The 9,906-nt window shown below is 41.4% G+C and overlaps 2 protein-coding genes across 3 annotated transcripts; one reads left to right on the top strand and one right to left on the bottom strand.

The window, feature by feature from the left end:
• Positions 1-212: 212 nt before the first annotated feature.
• On the bottom strand, positions 213-3,351 carry tp53inp2 (tumor protein p53 inducible nuclear protein 2). Of its 2 annotated transcripts, none has more exons than XM_062462839.1 (4): positions 3,242-3,351; positions 1,598-1,854; positions 1,182-1,308; positions 213-960 (listed from the first exon to the last, which is right to left on the bottom strand). In XM_062462839.1, exons 2-4 carry the CDS (start codon positions 1,713-1,715, stop codon positions 699-701), a joined length of 507 nt encoding a protein of 168 aa, XP_062318823.1. In that variant the 5' UTR covers positions 1,716-1,854; positions 3,242-3,351; the 3' UTR covers positions 213-698. The 2 variants fall into 2 exon arrangements, with proteins under 2 accessions (XP_062318823.1, XP_062318817.1); XM_062462833.1 differs by having other exon boundaries at positions 3,108-3,246.
• Positions 3,352-4,971: 1,620 nt separating this feature from the next.
• Positions 4,972-8,411, top strand: snai1a (snail family zinc finger 1a). The gene is made up of 3 exons (XM_062462819.1): positions 4,972-5,355; positions 5,865-6,377; positions 7,074-8,411. Exons 1-3 carry the CDS (start codon positions 5,280-5,282, stop codon positions 7,256-7,258), a joined length of 774 nt encoding a protein of 257 aa, XP_062318803.1. The 5' UTR covers positions 4,972-5,279; the 3' UTR covers positions 7,259-8,411.
• Positions 8,412-9,906: the final 1,495 nt, after the last annotated feature.

The raw sequence follows: 9,906 nt of genomic DNA, 5'->3' as shown, positions 1-9,906 counted from the left end.
AAGATACACTTGAAGCTTTGCACTAGGGTGCCCCCTAGGGGGAAAAGCCACAGTACCATGTGACTGAAAATGTTTTGACTGAAAGTCTGAAAAATGTACAATATACTATATACATTGAACTCAATTGTACTTGAATATCAAGATTCTCACAATGTCCGTTACACATCAGCACACCCAAAGAACCTAAAGAAGAACATTTGACAAATACAAAATGTTGTCCATCCATTTTATTGCTGTATGAAAATGTTGAGAAGGGTTAGACAGTTTGACAACACACAGTATGTATATAACCTTTTGTCTGTCACCTATCCTGCTGTGATTGTTGTATCATTAGTATTTTGCATAGGCATAACACATTAACACATTTCATTAGTTTAACAACAACGTCATTCTTTGTCAACAGTATGTTTAAAAGCTGCCAATGAACAAGTAACAATTACAAGTAACAGAGTTTTAAAACAGAGTATACAGACTTTGGGGTAGCTTATCTACACAAGTAAACAGTGAATTTAGCTGGATTATGACTTTATTTTGATATTCTGGAAATTGTTGCAGATCAAAGTGAGTTGCGTACAATATGTGTGTGTTACAACGTGTGTGTTGGAGAGATGCTCACACGTGTGTGCGTGTGTGTGAATGTTTGTGCAAGTGTTTTAACATGGTTAAGAATGTTGTTGATCCATCCTGGCAGTGTTGTCTCAGTGACTGAAGTTGCGATGGCCTGGTTGGTGGAGGTTGGCAGTGTGGGAGCGAAGGCAGTGACGCTGGCTACGCTGGCGGACACAGTTTTGCCGCTGGATGCCGCTCCGTCCAAGATGCCGGCGCTCTGAATGCGCCTGAGCTCTCTGGACTCGGGCAATGTGAGTCACCTTGGCCAAAGGCCAGGCCTGGGACACGGACCCACGCACAGCTCGGCTGGTGGTGCTGCTTCTTTGGACTGGGAGGTCTGGTTCTGACATCCTGTGGAGAGATCAGAGTCAGGTAAGCATGGCTAAAACAGTAATTTAGACACCCCGATAGTAAACAGCCAAATGCAATAAACATACAACAGTTTAGAATGCAAAGGTATAGAGCTTTCAAGAAGCAGAACCTGAACTCTATTCTGATTTTGGAATTGTGCTGACGGTGACACCCTAATTCAGCCTCCAGTATATGCTTGCATTCTTGTCAGCTTCTCTCACCTCACATCAGTTTCCAACCTTGGTTCACGCTCCTCAGTGACATGTGGGATGGATTGACACGCGTAGACGGACATGCTAGGCAGCTCCACAGCCTGATCTTCAACTGTGTTCACGCCGCTGACGGCTTCTATGGTGACCCAAGATGACAATGGGTTACAACACATTTCCGGCCACACAGACAGAAACTTATTTCACTGAAGAATCAGAATCAATGTAATCTCAAATATCGGGATGATTATTATGATCACACATGCATAGCATAAAAAAACAATTACGATATCATCAACGCTCATTCTTATTCATAAATAACCCTTTCTACATAATAAAACATTCTATATTAGCATCTTGAAATATCTTTCAGTAACGACTACATTTCCAAGAGCAGAATGCAGCAACAGCATCCCTAGTATACAGACCATGATGGCTGACCAGAAGCCACCCCTCCTCATCTATGACTCCAGGCATTGGTGTCCTTTGGTCCTTCGGGCTCTCCTCCTCTCTTCCAAAGAACAGGTGGGAGAGTCTTCTCAACATGTCTGGGCTCGGTTATGGTAGTTGTGTGGGGTTGTTGCCTGTGCTCTCCAGTCTTTCTCCTCTCCTTTGTTTTGGCAGGAGCCTCACACTTCAATGCAGCAACAGAGGCTTTTGGTGTAAATATCAGTCCTCACAAAGACTTGGATGAAGAGAAGGGAAAATACATGTTCACAACTGCTCCAAACCGCATAGACTCACAGTTTAAAAATCCTTGATCCTTAAAAAATTACATTCAGTCCTTGACTTAAAAACACAAATCTCCCTTGTGAATCCTTTGAGTGATTTATTTATTTTAGGCCTATAGTAATTATACACCCATGAGTCCGCTGACCTCAGTGGCCATTGATTGGTCAGTTAGTAAAATGTAAGGGTTTTGAACAATCAACACACTGCACCCCCTGCAGTGTTCCTTTGTCAGGGCCCATCTGTTATATATGAGTGTACTAGGGGAAAGGCCATAATAATCTTCCTCCCAGTGTAGGTAACATTATCGTTCTTCCTGCAGGGCTGTACATTCTAAAGACACTTGTTCAGGGTTCCACTGGAAAACTGGTAATATTGTTTTTTTTTAGGTTTAGTTTGGTTTGTATAAATATTGTAGCAATGTACTGTAGCTCTATCTGATGTTCAAAGTTACTCTTAAAGCTGATGGCAACAGTGTTGGATTGGAAGGTACATAATGTACTATCTGACCCTAAGTGTTGCGTAGGCGTTTTTGGGGGTTAGAGATATGCTCCCTTCACAACTACTGACCTACAAAAGTACCTTAATTGTACTGCAGAGAGAGAGATTATGAATAATACATGTGGAGTTTGCACAGTAAAAACCAACCACATGCAAAACACTGAGTCAATAGGTACTGTGTTTATCCTAAATACTCATTTTCCAAGCCAGTAGAAAGGACCATTTTTATGAGATGAATCATTCGTTGTCCTGTGCATGTCAGGGGAGTGCCTCAAAAAACAAAACAACATCCTGGACAATTGCATGCAATAACTGACGTCACAGTCAATAGTCCTACATTCACCACAGCCAGATATAATACTCCAGAGCCTGTTTAAGTATATATTAGACATTCTCTGGATACTCTTTGCCACAGCTGAAGAAAATAGGGACAGGAAATTATGGTTATGTTATGTGACATCACTAGAGGCATAGTGCTAGGTTTATGGTCACGAACCTTGTTTATAATGAGAAAACAGCTAACTCGCTAGTCGCAACTGTACATAGACTAAATTGGGAGCACACAGTTGAATCCAAACAATATTGCTTGGGTGAAATTGTAGTCTTCTTCAGCACCACTAGCTTGCATTGTTGTAACGGATCATTGTAATTTAAATGTCCTTTTTGTCTCAACAGTCTGAGTGAAAGGAAAACGCGATGAATTCTTACCTTGATTTAGAGCAAAGCTTATTTTTCGTATTCATTCCTATTTAACAAGCCATGTTAAGACCAACATTTGCATTGTGAACCAAAATGATCATCACTATGAGGAGTCCAAATCTGAATGTGAGAGCGTGTCTTACCAGTGCCTTCCACAAAATGTAATGCTCTTCATTGGAGGCTTTACAACAAATTCAAAATATAACAAACAGCTGATCGCGGTACCACAGCAACCGTAATACCACCTCTTTCCCCACCCATTCGAGATATTCAGCCAATCAGAACGGGGGTAGCAACGGCTGTAAATTTTGTAGCCTATGCTACTGAACCAAATGTACAGTAGGCTATGGAGCTTCGACATTTTCCCCATTTGCTAATTGTTCATATTATTTATTTTTTTGTTTCATATTTGATCAAATACACCAAAACAGCATAATTTGGGCAAATACATAGCTAGTGCATCAAATATAGCATACACTTTGTTATTTTTATAACAACAGCTATATTCAACCAAGAACCTGCAGTTAAAGGGATACAGTAGCTAAATACTGTAGGCTACATTATTGTTCTTCACATTGTTAATTTAATGTAGTCTACACTACAGCCACAGTCAAGTCAAGAAACTGTACCTTACAATTGCAAGCAGTTGCAACTAAGAGAAACAGTTGTGGTTACTTTTTAAATTTGGTTGGATCTAAATGTGGCTTTACGCTTTGGGTTTGGCAGTCTGGTGGGGTGGTGGTGCATTACTGCATTAACGGTTTTGGCATATGGTAAATCGACCCCCACCCTTAAATAAAATAAAAAGAGGGCGGAGCCATATTTGAAAATCGCATATTAGGACACAAACTAGGATGACCACTTGAATATGACTTTCCAGAGGGATTTAGTTTACGTGGCAGTGGCAGATAAAATTACCTCTGGATAGAACAATACTGCCTGTGCAGAGCAGGTGCATGGACAGGAAAACATGCCATTGTTAAATGTGCAATCAGTACACATACTAGCAGATAACAGCTATATCTCCTAAATCTTTTTTCGCGGGGACAGGTTAAATAAATGTTTCACGCGAAACAAATCCGCAAAAGTCACAATTAGCTCTCTTTCTCTAACTCTCTCTCTCTCACACACACTCTCTCTCTCTCTCTCTCTCTCTCTCTCTCTCTCTCTCTCTCTCTCTCTCACACACACACACACACACAAAGATCTTCTTTCTATTCTTTTATTATTTGAAATATACATCATTTAGAATAGTGTGAAATTATTAAATGTTTGTATGGTTAAACCGATTGTTCTGATGTTTACAGGCTTTAGTATGAACACAATAAACCGAAGAGCGCACCCTAATATTATATATGACACTACCAAAACATAACACGTGGTGTCGTATTCTGACTTCTAAACCACATCAGTGCACTGTGTGCCATGTGTAAATACAAAGTATATGCTAATGTCATATATTGTCTTTCTTTATGATATACTGTATAATCCTATAGTGACGTGTTTGCGTTGTGGATGTTTGCAGCCCTCTTACCATAAAAAAAACAGTGGTTGACACAGTAAACAAGCAATTGCATTTCCAGGTGCAATTGTAGATACAGCCAATTGACAAATGGAGAGTTTGAACGTTTACAACTGTTATCAGAGTGCCCACTCTTCTATTTCTGAAAGCTCAAGCTCTCCATCTGCCAAAATACATCAACATTTTTAAAAACCTAAGTAAAAACATTTTGCCCAGCTATATTGGAGAGTTGTAACACAAATCGGAACTCTGGAATTACAATTGTCCTGTTCAATTGGTCTGATTGGGCAATTTAACTATGCAGTTGCATTGGTGTCTCTTTACAAATACCAAGGTGGTAGATGGCATATCAACACTCTGAGGCATTTGTTTTGTTATAGAGAGCTAACTTTGGATCCTTTCCTGTGCTCTCACCATTGATATAGGAGGTGGGGTGTGCCCTGCGGGTGTGCACACCCCTTGGTTGTGTCAGAGTATTTCAGTAGAATAGCGTTCATTAACTCATGTTGGAAACGTCGCATAGTGATTTTGCAGACAGAAGCAGAGAAACGGTGGACTTGTCATATTTTTCTTTTCAGAAGGATCTAAAACGAAGTTTTGTTTAGTTTGTGACCGCTGGATACTTTTACGCACAGCCAATACTATACCAAAGAAGAAAAATGCCTCGATCTTTCTTGGTTAAAAAGTATTTCGCTAATAAAAAACCAAACTACAGTGAACTGGAGTGTCAAAATGGTAAGTAGCCTTTTCAAACCATTGTTACATTTTACATTCTAATATAATTGCGTAAAACAATGTAGGCCACCTGTTTTATCAATTATGTTAGGGTTGATGTGAGCAGTGAAATGTAATATTCTTTACAACAATGAGGATCTCTTATTGAAACACACTTTGTTTTACTGTCCTTACCTTGACCATAGTTTTCAGATTACATCTAGTCCACAAGTTATAGCTACAACACGTTCCTCGTAACTGCAACTATACAGTGCTACCATTCATGCAACCACTTGTGAATACGTGGGAGGAAACGCTCCATGAAATTGCTTGGTTTGAGTTTTAATGCTTTTGTGCATGTAGACAAATGGAAGGGAATTTTACAAGAACATACTGCAGACAGGTTTGTCAGGTGTAGTTATGTTGCAAAGTAAAAACGTTTACCATAAAACCTTTTGGCTTTGCCCTTAATTTGGCTTTTGCTGTGTTTATTATTGACTTGATCTAATCAAACCCTTCATTGTTTACAGTTGCCTTATTGGATAGGTTCCCTCTAGGTGAACTTGCATCAGCAGACAATGAATCAACTTCCACCTGCTACACAACAGGACTGGTATGGGATATGAGCTTTCTTCCAACCCTATACCTCCCCAAGTCCCCTACAGAGCCCTCCCCCACCCCTGGGCCCCTGGACCTCAGCTCCCCCTCCAGTCTCAGCAGCAGTGCCAGCAGCAGTGGGGAGGAAGACGAAGGCCGAACATCTGACCCCCCCAGCCCCGAGCCAGAAGACAGCTATCATCCCCCTCAGAGACCCAAACGTAACAGCGCCAAGAGCCATGGAGGCCCTGCCAAAGAGGAGAGAGAGGCCCCTGTCACTGCAGCCAGGCCTGCTTTCTTTTGCAAGCACTGCCCTAAAGAGTACACCAGCCTGGGGGCATTGAAGATGCACATTCGCTCACATACTTTGCCCTGTGTTTGCACCACATGTGGAAAGGCCTTCTCCAGACCCTGGCTGCTGCGCGGTCATATCCGCACACACACAGGTAAGACCTCCTAGAGCATTTCCTGCCTCCAAATAAAGTAGATGTTTTTGGTAAACCCCTTGTGATTCCTTTTCAAAAGTAGAAATACAATGAATTATGGGGCACTGTACCTAATATGCATTTAATTTTCTTTGTTGAAGTCGTCTGTAGTAACTGTCATCATAGTTTGGTAGGATTGTGCAGGCCAAAACATCCATTACACCTAGTATGTTCATCTCAACACTAGCAGTGCAGTGGAACACAAATACTTAATCACAAAGAGAAGCTTTGGGACTTGTTTTAATTATTACTCATTGTGTTGTACATTGCAACAACAATGACTTGTCTTCAACCTATCTTATCTGTAGTGTGTCAACAGAATTGGATAACATTGTGATGAAAGAGTCAGAGATCTTGGAAGCACCACTCCATCAATCTGGCCACCAGCAGCAACCTGCTGGAGTGCTAATCTCATTACTCACCACTGATTTAATCATGCTAATTCAAGTGGCCCCAGTCCTGCTAGCCTGATCTTCATTAACTTTCAAACAAGTTGAGAATTATACAATGAGGTGTCAATGAGCCCCTGTTGAAGCCTGAGAGGGTAATCGTTTCACACATTTTGCGATTCAAAAGACCTTATACAAAGACGCAGGGCAATGGTCACAAGAGTGTCCTGTGATGTGCTTCTAATGTGTGCTCTCATTTCCTTCTTAGGGGAGCGTCCATTTTCCTGCCCACATTGTAACCGGGCATTTGCTGACCGCTCCAACCTGCGTGCACACCTCCAGACTCACGCCGAGGTGAAGAAGTACCAGTGTGGCGTGTGCTCTCGCACCTTCAGCCGCATGTCCCTCCTTCAGAAGCACAGTGTCTCTGGTTGCTGCTCCTCCACAGCATGAGGGCCTGGCAGAGGCAGGAGGAACCCATGGGGACCATGGGAGGGTTGTTGGAAGGGTGGGTGGAGTGTATACCGAACCAGCCTTTAGACAACAAGACAACAGGAGCCTGCTTTAGTCTGCCTGCAGACACCATGGACGTGACTCGGTGGGAGACTTCTCCCCCTGAACAGCCTTCTCCTTACTCTGCTTGTAGTCCATTTTGAACAGAAGAGGAACAGATAACCTAATCCAAACCCATCCTTTTTCAAGCAGAACTGTGTAATCCATCCCTTGACCTAGTTCAGATTTATTTTTTTATTTTTTTCAAAGACCAAAAATACTGTGGGCTCAAGGGGGTTAGTGGAGCTGGTGCTCCCCTAAGTCTGTTCTGTTTCTGCCTCGGTGCCGGCAAGCTCAGGATCACAGCCCAGACACAGCTGCAGAGAGGTAGGGGTGCGTGGGTGGGTCACATCCCTCAGCATGACACAAACGTACACACACACACAGCTGTCCCCATACTATGGTGCGGAGCGACAAGGTGCTAACAGGTGCAATGGCCCTGACCTTCACTGGGCTGATAACAGGTGACTTCAACCAGCCATAGTTAGTTAAGAAAAGAGGAAGCAAGTCAAAACAAAAGGATAGCGTCAGTTGGTCTCTCTGTGGGCTTTTCTCTGGTAGATTTGATTTAAACCTCTGTTTTGACGACAACAAGTCCCTTTTTAATCTGATGTCTTTCAGAGATTGGAAAAGCAATTTTGTCATTGAGACTGTGCTCCTACACATTGCTGTAGATATTTTGGATGATAATTGTATCCATGCACTCTAGGTTACCACAGTGTTCATAGTTCCTGTAAAATGGCAGGAATCTGATTTAAATGCCAATTTGTAACATATGAACTAGTTTTTTTAAATGTATTATGTTTAAACAAAAGATGTGCCTTCTTACCTCAGTTGGTAGTTGTTGTGTTTTTAAAACATCTATTTTCAGTATTAAAACTATCAAGCATCAAACATTCAGAAATGGTTAATGGCTGGGATCAAATAACATGTCTGAAATGTTTACATCATCACAGACTTGGTTGTCTGTAGGTCTGACCACAAAACTGACTACAGAAAATAATTTTCAAAGTTCCTAAATGTTTTATGTGGTTTTTTACCGTGCAATGTCCAGATTTAATGTAGTTGGATTTCATTTTGTACTGAGTTTGTCTTCTCTCTTCTATTTCATGTATTTCATAGCAGATGAATTTGCATTCAATAAACTAATTTATATGTTTATAAAAAAGTCTTGGTTGGAATTGTTTAGTCTGCACTATGTAGACCACACTATCCTGTCTAATTTAAGGAATTTAAAGATCTCTCCTCACAAATGAAATGTTATATTATGAACTTCAAAAAGATTCTGAAGACGTTCAGAATGTAACACGCAAATGGCAAAACAAAAATTGCATAGTTAACACATGGCTTCCAATGAATGTTTGACTAAACTATCTGTCAACATGTGTTGTGTGGGTTGGGCTTTGATGGAGAGTGACCAGAAGACTGTTTAGTGGAGGGCAGGTGTGCAGGTGAACACACTGAGGGATGGACAAGGGCACCTGCCTAACGGCTCCACTGGCTATACAGCTCTCCTAACTGCTGTGCAAACATTGCAGCTGTTTGTGTGTGTGTATGAGAGAAATTGAGGGTGCACATTGAGGTGTCATCATGAAGATCAATGAAGTTAATTTTAGATTCTTGTCTGGAGCAGGCATTGTAGTTGGCAAATTGACATGAACTTGATTTAACCATGGCCCAGGTTTCCTATTCCTGTTCAGCTTGGAGGACTGTAACTCTGAGACCCCTTCCAGCTTACTGTAGCCTAGACAGTGAGTCAGAGTCTGCCCAGCCAGTTCCCATGGCTCCTTGACTTTGCAGGTCTAGTCATTGAGAAGGGATGAGGGTGTGTGGGCCTGGGATGAGGTAAGCTGTTCCACTGAGTCTCTGCCTGCTCCAGCCGCACATTTTCAAAACTATTTCACTTTTAGCCAGGGAAATAAGGGCACAGCTTCAGATAAAGCATCTAATGTTGTTAGTCTAAGGAATACCGGACTTGTGGTTGTGCAGTTCGAAAAACTGCTGTAAGCTATGTTTTTATTTTACTATTGTGTCCTTGACAGGATGTGTTGGAACAAAATGCTTCCTTCTGTATAAAAATAATTTTTCAATAAATATTGTTAGCATGCCCATAAGGATGGGTAGTAACTATGAAGTAACTTTGCATATAATGTCAATGTGACTAACCTTTAGTCCGAGTCAACTCTGATCTAGCCTCTTTTCTTGACTCACTCTACCATTGTATTAATCACAGTCTGAAATACTTTTTGACTTCTGCCACAAAAATGATATGGTCCAGTTTTGAAGGCAAGCCACTAGTTCATAATCTTTAATAGAACTGCGAGTTACTGAATGTATTTGTATATGTATTTTTGAAGAAATGAAAACATGACTCCTCCACTTGTTCCTTTGGGAGAGTGGAAAGCCTCAATGTGAAATCTGAGAACTTTTTCCTGCTGCTGGCTTCCCAGTGCCAGAGCACTCACTGTAATTTACCAAAAGTGGCTGCTATTTATGCCATAAAGCATGTGTTTAACATTCCAGAACCCCACTGTGTTTGTGTATACCTC

Source organism: Osmerus eperlanus, chromosome 1 (assembly GCF_963692335.1).
Source record: "Osmerus eperlanus chromosome 1, fOsmEpe2.1, whole genome shotgun sequence".
NCBI lineage: Eukaryota > Metazoa > Chordata > Actinopteri > Osmeriformes > Osmeridae > Osmerus > Osmerus eperlanus.
Note: the sequence above shows the minus strand (reverse complement) of the source record. Positions and strands in the feature narration are given on the sequence as shown.

What these genes read in the sequence shown, in the direction of transcription:
- snai1a (XM_062462819.1), top strand. Translation starts at nt 5,280, where the DNA reads ATGCCTCGATCTTTCTTGGTTAAAAAGTATTTCGCTAATAAAAAACCA. An exon ending in TGAACTGGAGTGTCAAAATG is followed by an intron (nt 5,356 to 5,864) that starts GTAAGTAGCCTT and finishes CATTGTTTACAG; the next exon opens with TTGCCTTATTGGATAGGTTC. An exon ending in TCATATCCGCACACACACAG is followed by an intron (nt 6,378 to 7,073) that starts GTAAGACCTCCT and finishes TTTCCTTCTTAG; the next exon opens with GGGAGCGTCCATTTTCCTGC.
- tp53inp2 (XM_062462839.1), bottom strand. Translation starts at nt 1,715, where the DNA reads ATGTTGAGAAGACTCTCCCACCTGTTCTTTGGAAGAGAGGAGGAGAGC. An exon ending in GCTTCTGGTCAGCCATCATG is followed by an intron (nt 1,309 to 1,597) that starts GTCTGTATACTA and finishes GGGTCACCATAG; the next exon opens with AAGCCGTCAGCGGCGTGAAC. An exon ending in AGGTTGGAAACTGATGTGAG is followed by an intron (nt 961 to 1,181) that starts GTGAGAGAAGCT and finishes ATCTCTCCACAG; the next exon opens with GATGTCAGAACCAGACCTCC.